Source organism: Microtus ochrogaster, unplaced genomic scaffold (assembly GCF_000317375.1).
Source record: "Microtus ochrogaster isolate Prairie Vole_2 unplaced genomic scaffold, MicOch1.0 UNK66, whole genome shotgun sequence".
NCBI classification, from domain to species: Eukaryota; Metazoa; Chordata; class Mammalia; order Rodentia; family Cricetidae; genus Microtus; species Microtus ochrogaster.
Genome location: NW_004949164.1, coordinates 1,671,806 through 1,696,650, shown reverse-complemented (window position 1 = coordinate 1,696,650; position 24,845 = coordinate 1,671,806). Strand labels below are relative to the sequence as shown.

The 24,845-nt window shown below is 39.1% G+C and overlaps 2 protein-coding genes across 2 annotated transcripts; both read left to right on the top strand.

The window, feature by feature from the left end:
- Window positions 1–4,105: 4,105 nt before the first annotated feature.
- LOC101988886 (putative olfactory receptor 2B8) lies at window positions 4,106–5,050 on the top strand. The gene has a single exon (XM_005369935.1). The coding sequence runs from the start codon at window positions 4,106–4,108 to the stop codon at window positions 5,048–5,050; it is 945 nt and encodes a 314-aa protein (XP_005369992.1).
- Window positions 5,051–19,344: 14,294 nt separating this feature from the next.
- LOC101982279 (olfactory receptor 1F12) lies at window positions 19,345–20,322 on the top strand. The gene has a single exon (XM_005369916.2). It carries the CDS (start codon window positions 19,381–19,383, stop codon window positions 20,320–20,322), a length of 942 nt encoding a protein of 313 aa, XP_005369973.1. The 5' UTR covers window positions 19,345–19,380.
- Window positions 20,323–24,845: the final 4,523 nt, after the last annotated feature.

Sequence of the window (24,845 nt, the reverse complement as noted above, 5' to 3'; positions counted from 1 at the left end):
CCAATAGGACAAGCACAGAGTCATAGGGGGAAAGGCCCAGAATGTTATACTTGAGGACCTCTTTTTCTTTAGGTAGGAAAAAAAAGTGTTTCTGAAAGCTGAAGAATTTCAAGTCTGACCCCTGAAATGCTAGCACCTCTACTGCATGTCAGATGGAGATGGAGCAGAGACAATAGGATAACCATCCATTTGACCTCTCCGGAGCCTTCCACTTCCACTGTTCCCTGGAGGCGTCAAACTCTGGCTACCTGAACAGGGCTTAATGAGCTACACGGGGCAAGGCACTCTTGGGGCCACTGGAAATAAGCACATCCTCCAGCATCTCGGTCCCCAAAGCAAATCTGGGGACTTGGTAGTTCATAAAAAGATTTCTCTGATACAACATTTGCCCTTTTACACATGGGCAGGTGCCACAGAATTCCGGTTCAACTTCTGTTTTGTTGTAGGATTCTAAAATTCATGGGAAGAAAAGCTTCCTGGGAAAACCCAGGTTTTATCAACAGTAGCTTTTGAAGAAACTGCCATCAAATTCAAAGGCCTGCCTAGCATTCGGGTCATTATCCATTTTTAAAGACCATCCATAGGACAACATATTTGAAGTATACTTTCATGTGAAATTTATATTTATTCTAAGAATTCTATTTTACCTACCCATCACATAACCCTGCCCTGCAGTCCCTCAGCCAAACTTACACACTGATAATCACAAAATGTGCTGTGTTTGAAGATGTGATTTTAATTTGCCTAATATTAATGTTCCCACCAACACCAGTCTTCAGGGTTCAAAGACCTCCTCGCTTCTTCCAGGAGGCAGCTGACTCTCTGCAATCTTTGTTATTCATCTTCAGAGGATCCCATATTTTTGATCTAACACCAGCTCAGTTGCTCCCCAAGCCAGCTAAGGTTGTTCATTTAACTTCTGATTTAGACCCTATAGAATACTGGGTGTTACCTGAAGAAGTAATATCTGTATATAAGTTTACTAATAGAATAAATTCTAGACCAAAGTAGGATCCTGAATTCAAAGTTAGATGAGTAACCTTGCATGCCAGAAGGAAAAGGATTTAAATATTTTCTATCCCATTCAAACTAAATACAGGTCTAAAATTTTGCAGGTCTTAAAATGTACAATCTGTATTGTTTTCAATCTTTTGGTTATAGCAAAGGATGTGTAATGAAGAGCTTTATCTGGGTATTCCTGGCAAGTGATTTCCACTATGTGTAAGGCAGAAGAAATAAATACTATCTAAATCATGGTCAATATATCTCATTTATGAATTTGAAATAGGCTAGAACTAATACACTCATCTTTGGTCCACTACTCAGTGGAAATGAATTTATAGTAAGAAAGCATTATAATTTGACATATATAATTAAGATATTTTCATATTTCTCTCCCCCCCAAAAAAAACAACAGAAATCTTAAACTCTGGTGCCTGCCTTTGCATATATAAACAAGTTAACATAGCATTATAGTTAATTTAGTGAGCCTCAATCCATGGCCACTAGGCTTAGAAGAAAAACAGAAAATGCCATTTGACGTGAAGACAGTGATTGAAGCTCCACACATACAACCCACAGGACTCCAAGGAGTGCCAGCAAACCACGAGAAGGACAAAACGACACAAGAAAGGATTCGGGTTTGTAGAGGTTCGAGAGAGATCCCCCTTCTGCTCATGCCTTGATTCTGGATTGTATAGCCTTCAGAGCTGTGAAACAATAAATTCCTGTTGTGTTGAGCTCTCGTATTCATCATGGCCAGGGCTGGAGAACTAATGTGACTAGATGGAAACATCTTGAAATAATCTGTGCTGATTTGATTCTGCCTTGTGATTACAATGAATTGCTTATGTTTTAGAAAAAAAATGTATGGTTTTCTTGCTTCAGATTATCTTCTATGGAAAACATAACCTTTGGAAGAAGAATCAAAGGTAAGTGCTAACAGAAATTGATAAAAACTGATTCTTAAGTTGACACTATGTTTGGAATTCTTGAAACAAGCCCTGCTAATCTAAAAGAGGAAGACATGGTAAGCTCTATCGTCACTGGAAAGCATGCTTTCGCTGATGAGCCCTTAGATGGAATAGGACGGCTAGCTATTGAGCCTGCCTGGGTTTCAGCCCAGCATGAAAGGCAACAACATTAGCTCTTCTGTTTGGGAAGAGAAACAGCTGGGAAAGGGGAGTGGAAAATCAAACTTTAAAAATCTCAAAACATATTAATTGCATATTTATGCTTAGAATGCAAGTACTTTGCTCCCATTTTGTTGGATTTTAGAATTTATTCCAAATTGTCTTTTTTTTTTTTGTCATGACAGTTACTGACACTAAAGTAATCACTGAAAAGAATGTAATGAATCTGGCACCCAACAGTCCAACAAGGAAGGCACAAGAGACAGAAGGTAAGGTTTCTCCTCAGCCAGTAAGAAACCTTGCGTATAGACAAATGATGATTATAAAGGATTAGCAGGGTCTGGCAAGATTGCACACAAGACAGCAATAAAAAAGCAAGACTGTGCCTGACTGCTTATCAACATCTGCCTCCAATGGATGGGAAGAAGCAGAAAGGGTACCACATCTTTCCAAACACAAACATGTTGGAGCATGAACATTTCCCTTGTATGGGAAATAAAGCAACCATTGTACAGGCAACTGTTGCATAGCTATTGTTCAAGGCTTTCCTCCGGGACAGCTAACACTTTCAGCAATACAAAATCAGTTACTAATAATCTACAGCCATTTTTAGACACATGGTCTCATCTAGCCCCAGCTAATCTTGAATTTTCCATGTAACAGGAGACGGTTTTGAAAAACTCATCCTTCTACTCTGACATTGCATGTGTGAACTACCATGTCCAGCTCGTTATGACCATTTTTAAGCTTCTGTTATTGTTTTATTCTATTTTATTTTCAGTTTTTATTTTTATATGCTCAAGAAATTTGCACAGACCAATTTATTTTTATTTTCATGCTGTATAATATTGAAGACATTTTTTTAACTTTTTAAGTTAGTATGCAAAGTAATTGATTTCTCTATGGCACTTTCATACTTATCTGCCATTATATTTTGTTTTAATTCATCCCCCTCCTCTGTCGGTTGCCCAGACCTTTGGTAGGTTATAGTTTTGCTGCTGTCGGGGCTGGAAATGTAGCTCAGTTGTAGACCGTGAGTTCAGCATACTGGGGTCCTTGTAATATGCAGTACCAAATTTGAATCATGGGAAGTCATGAGAGAAAGAAATGCATTAGAGACTTCAGGGCCAGTTATTTAAATAGGAAGGTGGATTCTTTTATGAGTTGATGTTTTTGAAAATTCAGAGTCAAAAGTTGGAAAAAATTTCTCTGTTAACACTGAGAAGGTTTTTTTTTTTTTTTAAATTATAAAGTGAGAGAAAAGAAAAGAGCAAACACTGGGCAAACATCTCCAGCTCTTTGCGGGGTGCCACTGATGATGAGGAATCGAGGCTGGTACCCTGAAATCAAAAAAACCCATTTACAATAGTGGCCCTCCAATCACTAGAATGCTTCTAGATTCCAGGCCTATCCATATCTGGTTGCATATATATTAAAATTCAGTGTTCCATTACTGGTTGTCTATGCTACATTTCTTTCTCTATGTATTTTCAGAAAATAAATGTTCCATTCTAAAATGTTTTATTTTATAATACCCAAGATAGAAGGATCAAGACCAGAGCAAATTTGCATCTTACTGAGGAAAATTTGATTTAATTTCGAGACACTCAAATCGCTTTAAAGTTTATCCAATAACAAAAACACAGGGTCCTTGGCAGTTATGAGACCATACTGCAGATTTGGATTCAACCCCCTGCCATTTATTAGGTGACTCCATCCAGAGAAAGAGTTGAGTCTTTTCTCTTGAAGCCTGTTTAAAGCTTAACACACTCATGTCTTCAAGGAACGTAACAGTGACAGGGCTCTTGCAAGAAAACACATAGGAAATGCTGAAGCTGTGGAAAACTGCAACACAGTAGCTGCTTTCCAGCAAAACTGGGACCAGTTTCCCGGGTCAGTTGCATTTACTTAGAAGAAACGGAAAGAAGCCTCCTGCTAAGTGTTGCTCTCTTGTTTCCCACAGGTGGACTGCAATGGACAGAGCTAATGGCAGCCTCTTTTCTGGCTTCATTCTCCTGGGCTTCTCCAACCGGCCTCAGCTGGAAACAGCTCTCTTCGCGGTCATCCTGCTCATCTATTTCTTGAGCTTCCTAGGCAACAGCACCATCATTCTGCTGTCCGTTGTCGACCCTCACCTCCACACCCCCATGTATTTCTTCCTTTCTAATCTCTCCTTCATGGATCTTTGCTTGACTACTTGCACCGTCCCTCAGACGCTGTTCAACTTCAAGGGGAAGGACAAGACCATCACTTACGGGGGCTGTGTGACACAACTCTTTATTGCCCTGGGACTTGGGGGAGTGGAATGTGTACTCTTATCGGTGATGGCTTACGATCGCTATGCCGCTGTCTGCCGCCCACTCCACTACATGGTGATCATGCACCCGCAGCTTTGCTTACAGCTCGTTATAACTGCCTGGCTCACAGGGTTTGGCAATTCTATGGTACAGACAGCATTGACCATGACTTTGCCCCTCTGTGGCAGAAACCGACTGGACCATTTCTTCTGTGAAGTTCCAGTGATGCTGAAACTGGCCTGCACGAACACCTTCATTAACGAGGCGGAACTCTTTGCTGTCAGTGTCTTCTTCTTGGTGGTACCGCTCTCGCTTATATTAGTGTCCTATGGTCACATTACTCATGCCGTTCTAAAGATAAAGTCAGCCCAGGGGAGGCGGAAGGCCTTTGGAACCTGTGGCTCTCACCTTCTGGTAGTGATTATCTTCTTTGGCACCCTCATCTCCATGTACCTCCAGCCTCCCTCCAGTTACTCACAGGAAGTGAATAAAAGCATTGCACTTTTCTATACTCTGGTAACTCCTTTGTTGAACCCCCTGATTTACACTCTGAGGAACAAGGAAGTCAAAAGTTCGCTAAGGAGAATAATCGGGAGAAGCACAGATTCAAGAAAGAGTTAATGCAAGGCTTGCAGTCCTAAACACTTAAGCTCTGTGAATCTAAATCCTAGTTTTCACTTAAACCCATAAATCATCTGTGTAGCAAGCACTGTATGGGGAACTCAATTGCGTTAATAGGTGAATAAATGATAAGCGATAGATGATAGGTAGATAATAAGAGATCAGATCAAAGATAAGTCTTGTTATCATGGAGTTAGACCTTATAGAGAAAATATAAGTAGGATAAGATAACATAAATTAGTTGTATCTTATTGGACTGCCATATGGAGTAAATTATAAGTACATATAATTTCTGTATAGTCACGTACTTTTTTTTTCACAAGTGCCATCTACTGTGTGTAATGGCATATGCTTGTAACCCCAGAACTGGAGAGTCTGAGTCAGGAGAATCATTAAGTTTAAAGCGAGGTTTTGTCTTTCAAGTATCAAGCCCATCAGAGATACATAGTAAGAGTTAGACCCTGTCTTTTAAAACATACAATCCAGTGGGCAAATCTTGAAGCAAAACTTAGAGTGAAATGCTATAATTTTTAAATTAAACTTTTTACTATTTTAATTGCCATCAATTAACTGTGTAATGTCTTAAAACAATATGTTAATATATGTGTTTGTGTGTCTGTGTATGAATGAATGTTTTCACAAAATTTAATACAAACCCAAAAACATTTTAATTAACCAATGATTTTAAGGTATTTAAACATTTTATGTATATAAATATAGTAGTATATGCTGAAACGTATTTATAAAAATAAAGCAAAAAAACACAGTTAAATTATCTGGAAAACTCAGTGTGCTCATAAACATTTTCTTGAATGTTTCTTACTTTGACAACAGCAAGTTTGAAGGTTTGCTATTACGTAAATGAAATGATGGAACCAAGATTTCTTTGTATCATCTAAAATCAATTAGTGAAGTGCTGAGCTCTGTAGTAATTTTGTCTCTGTACTGATAACGTCTAATGACTTCTGATTGTTTTTAGTGTACAGTACGAAAGACTGATTTATTTTAAAGACAATTTATTTGACTTTTCTTTACATCCATAACAACTTGTGTCATTGAAAATATATTGGTTTTATGATACATGAATTTCATACAAAAGTTTCTTTTTATTCCTGGAGGTACATTGTAAGACCCTCGATGAATGCAAATCATAGATATTACCAAGTCTGAAGCAATGGCTCTGTGTTTTGTCTAAAAAATGTAACACTGATACTTTCAGTGAGGCATCTGATATTTATAGGACTTTAAATTCCAAGCCTCTCACCTCCACTGATTTTTTTTCACCTCTGGGATAAAGCTTTTCCATAACAAGACTACTGTCAACTACATTGTCTGATTACGTCAGCACAACACAGAGTTTTTATTTCCTTCTTTGTTTTTGTTGTTGTTGTGGGGAGATTATTTGTTTGTTTCTTTGTTTTTGAGACAGGGTCTCCCTGTGTAGCTCTGACTGGCCTGGAACTTGATATATAGACCAGGACAGTTTCAAACTCAGATATTCCACTTGCTCTGACCCCTGAGGGCTAGAATTTAAAGTAACCACCACAACCTGGCCCGAGATTTTATTTCTGAGAGTCTATGCTCTCTGGGATGCTTTCAAACCCACAGAGATTTCACCTACTCTGACCCCTGAGTGCTAGGCTTAAAGGTTGCTACCACAACCTGGCCAGAGATTTTACCTCTAAGAGTCTATGATCTGCATGTGTGTCCTGGAGGAAGTGACATCATACACGCAGCATAGGTACATAATACCAGAGAAACCTGTCCCTCCCTGTCCTTGTGCCTCCTTTACACTTACGAGGTATATTAATCTTCTTTCTCAAAACTGCCCAGCTGTATGATGGCTGAAGATTGGTTGTGGGTGGTGCCCATTTTCAATCGATGTCTTCATCCTCTGAAATGGTCTCTCTGGTAACTTTTGTATTTTTCAGTTCAAACATATTCTTGACTCTGTGTTGTCATCTGTTACTCGTAATGAGTAACTAAGAGCCACTTAGTTTGAGGATTCCTTAGCTGTATCTTTACATTGCCGCATGGGAGCATTGCATTGCTGTATGCTGGACACTTCCTCCATCTTGCCTTCTACCCACAAATCTGTTTCTTCTATCTCAACCCAGTACTTATCACACACTCTAGCTGTATTTTGCAGTCTAAGGATTAACCAGAAAACCAGAAAAAAACAAATCTGCCTTCTTCTTCACAGTTTCCCCTGCAGAAGATTCCTTTTTTTTAGGATTTACTTATTTTTGTGTGCATGGTGTTTTGCTGCATGTATGTCTGTGTGAAGATGCCAGATCCTCCAGAACTGGAATTACAGACAGTTGTGAGATACCATGTGGGTGCTGAGACTTGAACCTGGGTCCTCTAGGAGAGCAGCCAATGCTCTTAACAACTGAGCCATCTTCTGGCCCCAAAGATTGATTTAGCAGTTTCTTTGATGAATTGATTTCCTCTACCAGGTCTTCAACTCCTGAGATAGTCTCTTTCATCCCTTGTATTCTGTTGGTGATGCTTGCATCTGTAGTTTCTGTTCACTCACCCAGATTTTTCATTTCCAGGATTCTCTTCATTTGTGTTTTCTTTATTGCTTCTATTTCTATTTCCAGGCCTTGAACAGTTTTCTTCAACTGTTTTTTTTCTTGGCTTTCTTTTAGGAATTTATTGATTTCTTCAAAATTTTGTTTGTCTTTTTTTCAATTTCTTTAAGGAATTTTTCATATCCTCTTTAAGGAATTCTATCAACTTTATAAAGTCATTTTTAAGGTCATTTTCTTATGCTTCAGCTGTGTTGGATTGTTTAGGTATTGCTGTTGTAGGATGGCTGAACTCTGGTGGTGCCACACTGCCCTTTCTGTTACTGATTGTGTTTTTATACTGGCATTTAGGCATCTGGATTTGGAATGATTATAGGTCTAGGCATTGATTCTTGCATTTGTCTTTGTTGGATGGGTAGTTGGCTCTTTGGTTTCTCTTTCTTCTCTGATCTTCTGGCCTAAATATTCAAGGGTTCTTAGGACTAATGAATCTTCCGGTCCAGTAGTGTGCCCCCTCTGGAATTTAGATCCAGGCTGGTGTCTATTGATAAAGTCTTCTTCTGGAGTTGTAGACCAGCATATGGATAACAGGAGAAGGGATGTAGTCTGGGATCTCTAGATCAAGCCTGGCCTCTGGTGAAACGGAAGTCTGAAGTTCCTAGATCTGACCTGACCTCTGCTAAAGTAGAAGTCTCCTGAAGTTGTAGGCCAGGATATGGAGGGGGGGGGGGGGTGTATATGTGTGTACGCATGTGTGTGTGTGTGTGTGTGTGTGTGTGTGTGTGTGTGTGTGTGTGTGCAATCTGGGGTTGTTGGTCATGCTTAAAGGGGTTTAGTGGGCAGTGGGTAGTGTCTTGCCTAGAGTCCCTTGTTCCACCATTGCCTCCTATAAGACTCCAGGATCTGTGGGTTGTAGTGTGAGTCCAGGGTAGGGGGTACAGTCTAGGGTTTGGGGGCAGGTTTTAAGGAGAGAATATATTTAAAGAAATCATAGAAGAAAATTTTTCCAACCTAAGGAAAGAAATGCCTAGAAAGGTACAAGTTTACAGGGCATCGAATAGATTAGATGAGAAAAAAATCTTCTTGCTACATAATAATCAAAACACTAAACCTACTTCTTAATTTGTCTTTATTTTCTTCATCTATTGGAGCTTTACAGTTTTACTAGGTGTAGTAGTCTGGGCTGGTATCTATGGTCTCTTAGATTCTGCAATGATTGTTAATTCCTGATATTTTGTTGCTGGTGTGTGTGTGTTTCCCTTCTTCTTCTGGTTTTGCTGTGTGAGATTATCTACTGCCTGTTTTTGTAAGTATAGTTAACTTCCTGGGGTTGGAGTTTTACTTCTGATACCTTCTGTATTCCAGGCTATTAACACTATTCTTGGCTGCCCTTCAGAACTTGATGGTAAAAACCCTATTTGGTGAAGACATCAGGTAGTTCAATCACGGGATATGGAGAAATCAAGCTGGTACTCACCTGGAAGCTTCCTCCTTGCTGCCTCACTTCCACAGTGCTGGAAGATGCTATGAACACTAAAAAAAGCAGAAAAAAAAAACAAAAAAACCCCAAATCATCAGTCTCACCCAGCTGTGAACCGAGAAGACTACAGTGACTGGCCTGTGAAGATATGTCATTTGTGTAATAGAAGCACAATGGTTATGGGAGTAACCAATCACTTTCTGCTTGGATCTAAGAACTGTTCCACAAACTGGAAGCCATTGTTAAAAGGACCATGAATCTGTGACTAAGTATTGGCCATGGACCCTAGAAGAGAATGCAATCCTGTTACTTGCTAAAAGGTCATAATATTAAAATAACTCCTATTAACTCATTGATATACTAATAGACCCTAAAGCATCTCTCAACCGTCATCAGAAAAGCTTATTCTTGCAGTAGACGGCAGTTAACACAGAGATTCTCAACTGTCAACATGCAGAGAATAAGAGACTATGGAGTAGGACTGCAGAGATGGCTCAATGACTAAAAGCATGGACCGCCTTTCCGGAGAACCTGAGTTCTATTCCCAGCACCCACAAAGCAGTTCACAACTCTCTGTAATTCTAGTTCTAGAGAATCTAATGCCTTCCCCTGGTCTCTGTGGGCACAGCACAAATGGGATTCATAAACACACTTGAAGGTAAATCACCATACATGTAAAATAATAAAATTAAAACTTTAACTATTTTTAAAAGAGAATGTGGACTGCTCAAGCTTACATAGAACACACAAATCACACCTTTCTCTTAGGGAGTTGGAGTGAGATGGGGTGAAAAAAGTGTAAGAGCCAGGGGTGGTAGACAACATCGTGGAAATAGTACTTTCCTGGCACAACAAGGCGGTTGTACACATGAACTCACATGGTTGTGACAAGTGGCACGAGACCTGCACAAACTCAAGGCAGACAGAGTTCCAGCATAGACCAGGGAAAGTGTGTACCAAGTCCCACTTCCAGCTAAAGAGTTATTAGCATTTGAGAACTGCTATGAGAGAGTCAACTTTCTTTAATGATAGAAGCCCTGGTAGGCAGACCATACCAGGGAAGACCCCACTCCCAAGACTAGATGGGAAACACAAAGTGGAATTTATGATGAACAAAACGAAAAGAAAACTCAATGTTGTGTGAAAAGAGAGAGGAGGCAAAGAGGGTGAGGAACTGCGGGAAGAGTAAGTATGTTCAAAAGACACATATGAAATTTTAAAAAAATTAATAAAATACTGTTTTTAAAAGTTACTACATCATTCTCCCTTTCCCAAGTTCAGAAATCCACTACTGTTTTGTACAGTAAGCTCATACAAATCCCTCCATTACTAAATGACGGCGTTCCAACATTACCCTATCTGCACAGTCGCTTTGTGTGATCCATTCCTCACCAAGAGCTACACAAGACAGCATAGCGGATCTCCTATGAGCATCGTGTCTTCAAAGATTGGAGAGAGTCCTTCTGCTTGCAACCAGAGTAGCAGCTCTCACTGGAGTCTGTCAAGTTTCAAAACCTGACATTCCTTGCAATGTTTGTCAGGAATTGGAAAGGCTGGAGCCTTCTTCCTTCTTTTCCCTCTGTTGTAACAGTCTTGCTTCGCTTTCCTCTAGGACATGTTCTCCCAGGAGATCTACAGCAGACTTAGGAGCCTCGCTGCTTAAACTCAGAGACTCAAGCAAACCGTGATTGGCTCGGTGATCAGCATGACGGTATAGAATAAGGACCAGTCAAAAGAGAGCTAGCTCTCAAACATCAGCAGATAAGGGGGGGGGGGAGGAAGCCTCCAAACCTGAGAGTTCTCCTAAAGACCACTGCCCCTCCCTTCTCCTTCTCCCTGCACATTGGAGTACAAGTGGGGAAAGTGGGAGAAAGGCCAGGAAACGTGTGAGTGCTTGTGAGTCCATCACTTTGATTACCAGCAGACAACTCCCTTCTCCATTGCAGCTGCACTCACTAAAACATTGAACTGAACCTCCTGTCTCTACCTCCTACTATGAGCTGCTATTCCTGCCTTGCTCCTGACCTTTCTTTTGGCCTTTGCTGCTGTCAGTAGTCTTTTGTATTCATTGGAGGATAGACACAACATTCTAATTTTTCTATTCGCATGTGACATTGTGCCCACCTAGCTCTGTGTCTCTATAGGAAGAGCCCAGGCCCTTGCTCAGATTCCTACCCTGGCCATGACAGGCTGCAGGAAAAACCCAGCAGGGTGTACGTTCCTGACTCAGTGGGATTTATGTAGCAAGACGTGTGGTGCCCCAACTCTGCCGTAGTTGTTGAGGGTCAACTATAAAATATCCTCCATATGGTAAGGAACCAACCAGAAGTTAGCTGCTGGGCTCTGGATGTCCCTTACTGACAAGGGACAAATGCAGTAACCATAATAACGACTCCCAGACGGCCTCCAAATGTAGCAACCTTTCCACAGTTGCAGCTGACCAGTCGGCTTCGGACAGGTATGGCCAGTCCAGAAGTACGCCAATCCTGAGACTTCAATAGTGTATGCAGTTGCAGACCTCCAGGTTTCCCCTTGTCCAGCCCCAATACATGGTCTGTTCTCCCGTTGCCAGGGGTCTCTCCTATGCTGCCCGCTATGTCAAATGGACAGGAGGCCCCGGTTCAAACTCAGAAATTAAAGACTTTGTTTTTGCATCAGATCTGGTCTCTTGGTGGGTTTTAGGGGTCCAGATTCGGGGGCACAACATATACTCTTGAAGGAGCAATCACATTGAATACAAGACCTTTTAAATCAGATATACACTCAATTGCTTACATCTGCAAAGATCTAGTCTCCAAACAAAGCTACATTTATGGGTACAATATCTTTTTGGGTAAAATCATTCAAACCATAACAGGAGGCTTTGCTACTGGCCTCTCCATTTCTTTTTTATGAAAGGAAGGCATCTCATCTTCATTATTCAGAAGCATTTGAGAAAGGTTTTGTTGATGATCTCCATTAATTATTTTCTGTTTTCAGTTTCATTTATTTCTACTCTAAATTATTTTTGCTGTTGTTTCGTTTTGTTTGTTTTCTTTGTTTCTTTGTTTTACTTTTTTTGTACTGACTTTGGATTTCAGTTGTTCTTCATTTTCTAGTCTCCTGTAGTAAAACTTTGCACTATTGATTCTAGGTCTTTTATCTTTTCTAATGATGCATCCCATGCCATAATTTTCCCTGCATGCTGTGCTTTCATGCAGAAACTTTGAGAAATTATCTCTTCATTTAGCTCAATTATATTTCAACTCTCTCTTCACCTTTCTTTAGCATGGGTGTATTGGGAAGCACCATTGAGAGCTAGAGAGATCACTCAGCAGTTATGAGCTTTGGCTGCTCCTCTAGAGTAACAGTATTCAGTCCCCAGCATCCATACCAAGCAGCTCTCACAACTGTAACTACAGCTCCAGTTTAATATGCTACCATGTGGGGCTCTTTCGGTTATCTTTCTCTTAGTAGCTTCTAGCCTACACTTGCTTGCCTGTGATGGCAGAGTTCACATTATACTACTTCTCTTTCTTTAATTTATGAAGATATGTTTATAGTTGAGAATATGAATTATCTCCATGCTTACCCATGTAAACTTGAACAAAATGCATGCTCTCACATTCTGTCGGGGACCAGCCTCAACAAAAACACCTCTTGCCAGAATAGGAGAGTAGGGATTTAGAAATATAGTGAAGACTACAAAAATGTGAAAATAATAAGACAGAAAAATGGGATAGTGTCAGGAGGAAGTTCCAGTGAATACTGAAATCCACCCATGTTTACTTTCCAATTGCTTAAAATACCCCTGACCACAAAAGATAGGAGTAAGATTTAAAAAAAAAACTGCATTAACATGATACAAGGAAATGAACAAACAGTTGAAGGTCGTGGTCTACACCCATAGTTAAACATTCTGTTGCTAGTACAAAACTAGTCACACCCACACCCTAGACCAAAACAGTCTGTAGGTAAACTGCTCCCTGGGAGGAATTCATTGTTATCTCCTTAAGGGAAGTGGAACTTAGTTGGATCCTTAGACTTTTGTTTGAGTAGATACGTGTCTACTTATTTATTTCTGAAATACAAGGTCTGGCTATTAGCCACACCTGCTGACAATAACCTTGAGAGAACAGAACTCTCTGTTCTGAATCTAGGTGGGACCTTTGTCCCACACAATAACCTTGGAGGAATAGAGGTAAGTTCCAACTCTCTGACCTTTGGTCAACGTGGAAACTGGCTCACATTTTTGGGCCCCACAACATTCTTCAGTAAAGTAGTCTATAGCAATCAGTGTGGTACAGTTAATTGATAGTGTTGTTGAATTCAGCTATGTCCTAACTAATAGTCTGCCTTCTAGAGATGTCTTCCATGATATCGATATTGTAATTAATCTTGTTTGTCATCTTGACTATATCAAGAGACACTTAGAAAATGGGTAAAGTAAACTTCAGGGTGTAGCTATGAGGACACTTTCAGAGAAGATTGACATAATCAGTCAGTACAGAGCCATTCTGCTGTGGGCAGCTCTATCCAGCAGGCTAGGGGCCTGGGTGAATCACGGAAACAGAAGGGAAGACCTCACACTCAGGCACACTTGGCCCTTCAGCTGCAACTTTTTTGACCTGCAGCCACAGACTCCATGGATGTCCGATTCCAGCATCTTCAACCTCTGAATGCAGACTTGCACTAGCAAATCTCCACGGTACTTCCAGATCTTCCTCTTCAAGTTAGGATTACGTCATGAGTCCCCCTGGGTCTCTACCTATTCTCACCCCTCCCTTTCAGGTAGTCATTGTGGGACTTGCCCGTCTCTAATCCTATGAATCAATCTAATAAATCCTCTTTCATAATTACATATATTCTGTTGGCTCTACTCATCCAAAAGACCTTTATATGGATGGATATTCATCAGTGATAAAGAGACTCTAAATTATCTTATTATAATAGTGGATTCACTGACTTCTTACGGTTTGAACTATGTTTGTTTTGTGTATTATAAAACTTTGCTTTTAGGTGTGTGCATGCCAAGGATTGTTAGGGGTTCTTGGGTATTTAACCCTTGTATCATTTGACCACATCCTTCATTATCAATGGTAACTTTTATGCTATGTCTCCTCTCTCTGAAATTAATATAGTCATGAAAGCTAGATGTTTCAATGTATATATTCATAATCATTGTGGGATATTTACAGACAATAGATAGTTGGGCCTAAGCTTTTGATACACCTGAGCATCATCTATATTTCCAGTAGGATATTTATATTTTTGTAGTTTATTTATATCATTAGTATATCGTTAGTAATAACACAATTGGGTGAATATCTACCATATTTGATAATGTTTTATCTTCACTGCCCTGGTCCTTTGTTATTATATTTGTTTTCTACTGTCATTTTGCTTTCTATTTTTAATTGAACATTTTATATATCATGATGCTTTTTCTGAATTACAATAATAATTTTATGGTTGAAATATTTCATAATTTTGGGCAGATGCTCTAAAGTTTGCATTATTCATCTACATGTAATTTAAATATGTTTTCAAAGTACTACTTCACAGTTATTTAAGTATCTTATAACAACAAAATATTTCTAATTCCTCCTTCCTGTCCCTTGTATCATTGCTACAATTCATTCCACATATACATGAGCATATATAATATGTATATTATGTGTATGTAAAAGACATGGTATGTTTATATAAAGAATGCATTGTTGCTGGCATGTTGCTCTGTTGATAAAGTATGTGCCTAGCATGCATGAAGCAATGCATAAACTAGGGAAGTGAGCACAAAACCTTAATTCCATTACTCAGAAAGCAGAAACAAGAGGATTAGGAATTCAAAGTCATCCCCAGTTGTGCAGTGAGTACAGGGCCAGCCTGGGCTGCATGAGATCTTATCTTTAAAAAATGCAATGTTGATTCCCAAGGTTTAAATAAATATTCCCCAATGACCTGTGCACTAAAAGCTTAGCCACTAGCTATGATGCTAATGATACTAATGGGAGGTGTTAGAACTTTTAAAGGCAAAGCCTACTGGGAGAAATTTAGGTAACTGTGGAACTTCTTTGCAGGGATCTCTCTCTCTCTCTCTCTCTCTCTCTCTCTCTCCTTCCTCTCATCACACGAAGATGCCCAAGCTATTCTACTAGAAGATGAGGGGCAATATCAAGCAGACATGAGCCAGTCACCCCAAGCTGACCCTGTACCTAAGTCATGCAAATATGTGATTCAAAAATTAAAAAAAAAACTACTAAGCTTGATATAGCTCAAATTTCTGACATACCTAATCGCACAATATATAAATGATTAGTAATAAGCCATTTAATTTTGCAGAAATTTGTTAGACAGGAAGTCACTTGTTGACACCTAAGGGCTATGCATCATAGGAATAGCAGCAGTAGGGACAAGCTACACAAACCCTTTCTCATGTGTATACAGCATCCTGGAACAGAACATTTCCAAATCCCTTGAGTAGCTTTAGTAAAACCTATTCACTAAGCCTTTAAAGGCTCATTTTACTGTTACATTACTGCCAGTGATGGGGAATAGAATCTATGATAAAATGTATCAATCCCGGCGCCACACTCATTGTATGTCTCCTTTGTCACAAAATGGGTCCTTGAATGTTAGGCACCGCTGAAAGATAAGGCATTTGTAGGCTGGAGGGAGATATTCAATCAAGGACCATAGAACCTACATTTAGGTCAACCCTACTAAGGAAGAAATTCCTCAAACAGTTGTCATATATGTTGTTTATGTCCTGGAGTGGGAAGGGAGACAGGCTACAACCCTCTTGGAAGCATACAAACAATCTCTAGATGTTTTCTTTGTGTCTCCCTGGGGAGTCATCTTCCATGGTATTGTCCCGACAGTTACAACTGGGGAAGCCACAAAGGAGATGAAGTCATTATTGCTGGAGTTTGGGGATTTTGTCGAGATTGGAGCCCCCACAGGGCTCAAAGAAGCTGTGAGCTTTAATGTGGAGAAGTCCTCTGGTCACTGTCATTTACACTACACCATTTGTTACCTACTTAAAAACTGTCCCTTTCCTCAACTGCGTGCATTCGAAAGAAAGGACAAAGTCTCACATTGTGTATTTTTCATTACTTCCAAGTAAGACTTGCAGGTTAGTTCACTGAAGGAAATCATATGAGCACCTGGTAAGTGAGTGTTGGAAATGAGCATGGGAAGTGAACAGGGGAAGTGAGCGGATCTGAAAAGTCAGAGAGAAAATATGTCATTTCATAAACAAACAAGACAAGTTCAGACTAACTCACGCCTTGCCTAACCTGTAGTATGTAACTAATAATCATCTGTAGATGATTTGTTGATTTGTTACTTTGTTAATCCAATAGTGGGTGCCTACCTCTAAATATATGAAATTCATGATTCATTAAAAACATGCTAAAAAAAATGGACTAGATTTCAGATCAACAAGTTCTCTATCAGAGACTTGAGAATAGTAGGTTAAAGTCAATGAGCTTGTTTAGCATGTGTGAGGCCTTGAGTCCAGTCCCAAGAACTATAAAAAGAAGGAGGGAAGAAAAGAAGGAAAGAATACAAGGAAGAAAAGAAGAAGGGAAGAAGGAAAGAAAGAAAAGGAGGGAGGGAGTGGGAGGGAGGGAGGGAGTCCTATCTTACAATTCAGCCAATTAAAAGCGATCTGGAAGAGTCCCTTCATTTTTCTCAGTTTTCACAACTAGATTCTTTAACCCTCTCCCTCAGACACACACAAGCCAGTGGACTGGGGTATCAAGCCATAATCCAGCAAAAAAAAAAAAAAAGCTTCATACAGTTCATTCCTCAACAAAAAAATAAAAAGCTTAGTTTGACTTGATAAGCAAATATAAATTACTTATGAAACTGAGTGTCTCTAGAAGGATGAGTGAGATTCCATTTTTTTGCTTTCTAAAATCCACCATAATGAAAACAAAACAACTGTACAGTGCTAGTACATGGCTAGAGAGAAGGTATATATTCAGATGCAGAGTAGGGGAACATATGTCTATCTAATAATAGCAGAAAAGGCTCCTGATTATTCAATAAGATTCATTTGTTTATTCAACAAATACTGAAGACCTATGCCAGGTGCTAGTAGTTTAATTTTTTTTTCTGTGCATATGAACTTTACATTTTACCGGAGTAGATTCAAATAAAAAGAAATAAGAATATTTCTGATAATTGAGTTATATGAAGACAGCATCATAATTTAGGAAATTTTTAGAAAAGGGTAGTCAGAGACTTGCAAAATGGAGGAAGTCATGGAAGAGATACAATTTCAGTGTGTGTCAGAAAATTCTAAGAGCAAAAAAAAAAGTGATCGTAAGAAGACATGAGGCTCAAGAGGTAAAGGGCTCTGAACACTTTGGGTTGTGAAACAGAATTTGGAATTTGAATTGAATTGAATTGAAAATATCAGAAGATTTTGTTTGTTTTCTTTTTTTTGTTTTTTGTTTGTTTGTTTTCATTTGATCCTGTTTCTCAGTTCTTGGGTTTTTCCTAGAAAAGATCTTGAAAAGTGAAATTATGATATTCACAGGAAAATAGATGAGCTGGTGATAACCATGTTAAACAAATTAAGCCAGACTCAGAAATACAAATAAACACTGTAATTTTTCTCCCAAGTAGAAATTGGACTATGAGGGAAGAGGGGTGTTTAAAGGGAGGGGGCAAGAGAAAGTAATGTCATGAAAGCAGAGGGGACATTATTTGTGAGACCAGCAAGAAAGGGAGACGAGGGACCGAGCAAGGCAGTGCGGAGGTGAGTATAATGATATCTGTATGAAGTGTCACAGAGAAATCCTTTATATAGTAACCAAAAATTTAATTTTAAAAAGCAGACTAGTCTTAGAAAAAAGTGGACAAATCTTTGTTTCAGTTTGAAGGATAATCCTCCAGGAAGAAAGGAAGCGAGACACAGCGGGAAGACGACAGGAAGGAAGGCTGATCCGAATCTGATTTCAGCCATCCAGGGCAGAGACAGTGAGTCTAATTGGACATGCAGCCACAGTGGTTGGTGCCCATGGGTGATGGGGCCCACAGGTGACCGGAACCCAGAGATGATGGAGTCTGATTTCAACACTGACTAAACAAGCCCACTTTCTAGCATTTTTCCTGCTCTTACAAAGTCATCTGTTCTGATAGTATTTCATCTCCACTATACAAATATCTCCTTAATACAATTGCCTTTGGTGAAAAGCTCTGGTATTGCCATGTGATTTTCTACAACTCCAAGAAATGCAGTAACTGAAGTAGTACTATGAAGATACTTGGTGTACATGAACTTATAGCTAAAATATCATAAAACATTTAAAGGATATCTTTACACCCATGTTCACCATTAGCTTATGCCCACTGTACAGCCACGTGTGTTACATAACCTTTAGACTTCTTTGAATTTTTTATGTTTGTGGTTCAAGCAAATTATCTTTGGAGGCTTAGCTTTGCACATTTGTTGAGAAAATAAATTTATTTTTACTTTGACTTTTAAAGATATAAGCTGCTTTAAACCTCATCTTACATATTCTAAATGAAAGGTATCTGGCTGTTTTTCATGGTGGTGGACAAATATCTTGGGAAGAGAATCTCACTCAAATATCAGTGTTGGGCAAAGAGCCATTAATCATGTCAGACATATGATGTATTTCAACACAGCAGATAGTCAGGCACCCACACACAGTCCTAAATATATAAAAGGAGTTTAGGGGAAGAAATGGTTATAAAATATAAAAAGAGCACTATATAAAATAATAGAAATGGGTTAATTTAAGATATAAGAGTTAGCCAGAAATACGTTTAAACTATTAGCCAAACAATATTGCAAATAATATAGTTTCTGTGTGTTTATTATGGGACCGGGAGGGACAGAAACCTCTACCAACAGGGCACAATTTAATAATTGCAGGGAGAGGGGAAGAGAAGCAAGATAGGGTAATGCAGTGAGTAAAAGCAAACAAGGTAGGAACAGAAAGTCATAATGAATCATCTTACTTTATGCAATTAATACACACTAGTGGGAAAAAGTGAGCAATAAAAGAATCTCTGCCTACTGAACAGAGAGAGATGAAGGCCGCATAGAGCTCTCTGATTATATGAGCTTAAAACAAAAGAAGATAGGCATGGAGATAACAGACGAGATGGAGAGGCACAGTCGGGGTTCACTGAAGTTTGGCAGAGAACATCAGAGAAGAGACAGGGTGGCCTAAAAGATCATTTGGTAAATGAGACTAAGACCAGGTAGATATTTACAGAAAAAAATACCAAGAGGAGACGTGTTTTACCAAACAAAACTTTATTTCTCTCTACAGCTCTCCATACAAGTTCATCCAATGGAAACGGAAAACCAAACCAGCATCTCTGAGTTTCTCCTCTTGGGCTTCTCAAGTTGGCCAGGGCATCCAGGGCTCCTCTTTGCACTCTTCCTGTGTCTCTATTTAACAGGACTATTTGGAAACCTACTCATCTTGCTAGCCATTGGCTCAAACAATCATCTACACACACCCATGTATTTTTTTCTTGCCAATTTGTCCTTGGTAGACCTCTGCCTTCCTTCAGCTACAGTGCCCAAGATGCTACTGAATATCCAAACCCAGTCTCAATCCATCTCCTACCCTGGATGCCTGGCTCAAATGTATTTCTGTATGATGTTTGCTAACATGGACAATTTCCTTCTCACTGTGATGGCCTATGACCGTTATGTGGCCATCTGCCATCCTTTACACTATTCCATCATAATGACCCCACGCCTCTGCACCTCCCTGGTGGCTCTATCTTGGGTCATTGCCACTTTGAATCCCCTCTTGCATACCCTCATGATGGCCCGACTGCATTTCTGCTCTGAAAACATAATCCACCATTTCTTCTGTGACATCAACTCTCTCCTCCCTCTCTCCTGTTCTGACACCAGTCTCAATCAACTCATGGTTCTGTTTGTGGTGGGACTGATCTTTGTGGTACCATCAGTGTGTATCTTAGCATCCTACGGTCGCATTGTCTCGGCTGTGATGAAAATTACTTCCATTCAAGGAAAACTCAAGGCATTCTCAACTTGTGGATCCCACCTTGCCTTGGTTATTCTTTTTTATGGTGCCATCGCAGGAATCTATATGAGCCCTTCATCCAACCACTCAACTGAAAAAGACTCAGCTGCATCGGTAATTTTCATGGTTGTAGCCCCTGTATTGAATCCCTTCATTTACAGCTTAAGGAACAATGAGCTAAAGGGGACTTTTAGAAAGACTCTTGGCGGGAGCAAGAGGCTTTCCCGGTGACTTACACTGCTCTGAGAGGAGTTCACCAGGAAAGCCTGATGATATCATTATTTTTATTGTCAGTTTAAAAGCTATCATTAAATACCTCGTGAAGTTTGTCATCAACCTCAATTTGCACACATTCTAAAGCTGACATAACCACAGTTTTTATCCACTGGAGCACCATGCTATTTTATTGCTGTAGACAAATGCATAGATCTTAAATCCCTGAAAAATCACAATAAAATATGAAATCAACATTTGAATGTATCATTAAGACAGCCTAAATTGCCAGGTGTAGAGGTGCACACCTGTAATCCCAGAACTCAGGTGACAGAAGCAGAAGGATTGTTAAGAATTTGAGGCCAGGCTGTATAATGAGATATTGTCTCAAAAAAAGGAATGAAGGAAGAAGAAAGAAAGGAGGGAAGGAAGGAAGGAAGGAAGGAAGGAAGGAAGGAAGGAAGGAAGGAAGGAAGGAAGGAAGGAAGACAATTAACAGTCCAAATTAATAGGGGTCTATGCCACAGAGAATACAGAATGACTCATTTCTCCAGGACTGAATGCCTCTTATAACTGACAGAAGTGACAAAAGTATGTAACCATATTGTCACGCATAAAAAATTAACAAATGAAGACACTATTATGAAAGGCTCATACTGAAATGGCAATATGAGGTCAATGGGTGAAGAGATGGGTGAGGCCAAAGAAATCAGGTGAAGATGCAAGAGACAGCACTTAATCGGAATCATGAAGAAGGCAAGAAGGAATTATATTGTACGTATTAAACATTGGCAGAAAATATTCAAAATCTGTGAAACCAACAAAATTAGCATCTATAATGTATATTCATGGTAGCAAACTTTACATAGGAATGATGAGAATAGTCTAAGCATGTAGGCAAGATGTGTAGGTAGGAGCATGGCATTTAAAAGTAAAGATGTTGAATAAATTAACCTGTATGGAGTGTAAGTCCACCTAAGATATTGGTGAAAATGGTTACTGGATAGTCGTTAGGGTGCTTAATAGTTACATTTTGGGATGATGTTGCACACATTTTTTATAACTGTTTCATTCTCTTGTGTAAAAATGCAAGATTTTTGCCAGGGTCTCACTTGCCCCTGCACTTAGGAGGCAGAGACAGGATATCTGTGAGTTCAAGGCCACTCTGGTATATATATGTACATACACATATATATATATACACACATATATTGACTCATGTCTGTAATGTCAGTATTAGAGAGGGTGAGGCAGGAGCATCAGAAGTTTAAGGCAGACCTGGGCTACAGAGTGAGACCCTATGTCAAATAAATAAATGAAATAGATATTGATATAACTCATTGTGAAGAGTTCAAAGAAATAGAAAAAATGAACAAAAGATATGAACAGTTATACCACGGTAAAGAAAATATATAGGAAGAAAAAATATTTTGCCACAGACTCTAACTCCATAACCCTGGCTGACCTGGAACTCTCTATGCAGACCATGCGACTTCAAACTCACAGAGGTCTACCTACTTCTATCTCCTGAGTGCTGAGATTGAAGACATGCACACCACAGCCCACTATCAAGAAATATTTTTAAATATCTAGTTTCATTAGTAATCACAATAATGTATCATACCTATTTTATTGGAAAAATTAATAAATCTTTCAAACCAATCATTGAAGAAATATTCATAAATAGTATTGCTTAAACCTGAGCAATGAAGTGACAAATTAGAGCAAAATTCTGTAAGAGACAAGGTTGGACCAAGCGTTGGTAGCACATGCCCTTAGTCCCAGCACTCAGAAGGCAGATGCAGGTAGACCTTGAAATTAGAGAAGCTATAATAATCCAAACAGAGACCATCACAAGATTAGGCCCAATAATATTCCCTTATGGAAGGAAGGCAGTAATAAAAGAATGTCCACTACACACACACATTATAAATTCCATAAAACTAGGCACACATTGTTCTGCTCAAATCTAGTTCTCCTTTTCAGGATAGTGTCTGGCATAGAGGACATTGAAGAATAATTGCAGCAGACATTAGAAAGGGGAAGACAAAATTAGGACTTTTTTTTTTAACTATTGTACTGTCAAAGAAAAAAATATTTAACACTGAGTTGACAAGAACATTGCCAGTGGATTTTGTGATGAGTGACTTGCACTAATAAAAGTACAAATGGGTGAGCATGGTAAACCCAACCTGAAATTGTAGCATACCAGTAGATAAGGCAAGGAGACTATAAGTTGTGAACCAGTGTGGGCAACACCAAAAATGACACTGTCTCAAAAAGCAAAATTCTCACTAGAGTACAAGTGACTCTATTCAAGCTCCAGCATTATAATTCCAAAGACTTATGAGCATGCAAAAGTCAGAATTCAAAGTCAAACAGCTAATGAGTCCCAGACATTTCTGGCAGCATTTGCCTGTGTTGTCACACACAATTTCACTGCAGATGTGCTTCTGAACACACAACATGAGCACTTCATACCGTGCATGCCATCAAGTCATACAATGACAACAAACACTACCTAAAATACCTAAGCTCAAAAATAAGACTATTATATCTTATAGAACTCAGAATGTCTACTATACATACAAAGGTTTCTACTTTTATAGAAATGTAATTTAATTATGAAAAACAAAGTACTTTTTTACATTTTCCTACCATTGTTTCTCAGCATGTATCCAATTACAGACACTATTATATCTTTGGTTGTATCATGTCAGAATGTTTGATTTTTAAATTTTCTGTTTGAGTTGCTGAGTTGAGTTTCATTTTTAAAAAAAAGAAAGAAAGAAAGAAAATTATTGTGTGGATCAGGAATGGTGAAGCACACCTGCAATCCCAGCACTTGGTGGGCAGAGACAGGATATCAAGAGTTCAAGGTCATCCTCAAATACATACTTTGAAGTCAACCTGAATTATAATGAAACTGTGTCAAAAAGAAAAACAAATTCATTAAATAAATTTTGACTTCTGATAAAGACAGAATTCCCAATAATTTCTGAAATAGCTCCAGCCATACTCATCATATTTTGTGCTATATGCTTTTGCAAAGTGGCATTCTTAGTATTATAAATTCTAAAATCAAAATAATGATCAATTCTGAAAAACATTAAAGACACTCTATGTCTTTATCTTTTCTTCTACGGTTTGCTTCATTATCCTTTGATCTTTCTAAACCCCGTTATTCTCTGTCCGGAGGTCTCTCTGTCTTAGCATCTGGCCTGGCTGTCCCTCCATATTCTTGGCATTTCTCTCCATTTCCCACAACGTAGCATTGCTAGATAATCCCTTGATCCACATTTTTGCTTTTTCCTCTCAACAAATTCTCAAATTTTCCTGCTGCTATTTCCCTTTCAAGTTTCTTAGTATTTCTTTTCTATACTGAGACAGAATGCTAGAGTATTATCCAAACCAAAATAGTACCAAATAAGTGACAGTATATATTACTTTTTATTATATTATATTTATACATTTTTTTCATTAACTTTTATTTCTCAAACTTAGAAGAGGATTTTATGTACTCTGTTACTGGTGATAAAACCAGGACTTAGAATGAAGAGTCATCCCAGAAGGAAGATATGCCCACAGATATAGAATTCCTTAGGGTTATCAACAGACTTAGCAATGATCTCTCAGTGCTCCGAATCCAAAGATGCTTTTGAAAGTGGAAGGTGATGAAAATGGTGACAGAGGGAAAGAAGACAATGCAAATGCAGAGGATGTGATAAAACTTAGCTCAGAAGAGAACTCACACTGGGGAGAAGTTCGATAAGTATAATAAATATGAAGAAACCTTCAACTCTCACATCTTGTTGGACATTATGGAGTACATGGAGTGAATCCCTATAAATGTAGAGAGTGGGGGAAAGATCTCAGTGAACCCAAAGGTATTATTCAATATCAAAGAATCCACACAGCTGAAAAGCCAGTGAGTGTGGAAGACCCATGCATAAGTTCAGCTCTTGATAGACATCAGAGAATTTATATAGTAAAGAAACTCTACTAAAAAGGTAAAAGTACCAAAAGTTTCTTAATGCTCAGGCCTAATTAGTGGTCAGAATCTCCCTTAGAGTCAGTCCGTGGGTGTTCTTAATGTGGGCAAAATTTTTCATCATTTTAAAAACTCTAGCCAAAGAATATGGGCAAAATTGTCCCTCGTTTCTAATTTAGTTCAGTTTTGAAAGAAGAATTAGCTGTTACCAAAGACGGCTTTAAGCTGGTGTGTTGGCTTAAGTTTATAATCCCAACACTTAGGAAGGTAAGGCAGGAGATTTGTCCCAAAGTTGAGGCCAACTAGGACTACAAAGAGACTCTGTCTTTAAAAAGACAAGCCTTTTCACTGTGCACTTGTGACCCAAGCTTGAGGATTCCTGGTTGAACAGGACTTCGACCATCTGATCTAGGTTTTCACTTGACCGTTCAATATCTGACGCTAGGTAAGATGATCAAAATTCCTCGGACTGGCTCCCCCCGTCCCCAGATAAGAATTGCCGGGCCTTTAATCCCAGCACTCGGGAGGCAGAGGCAGGCGGATCTCTGTG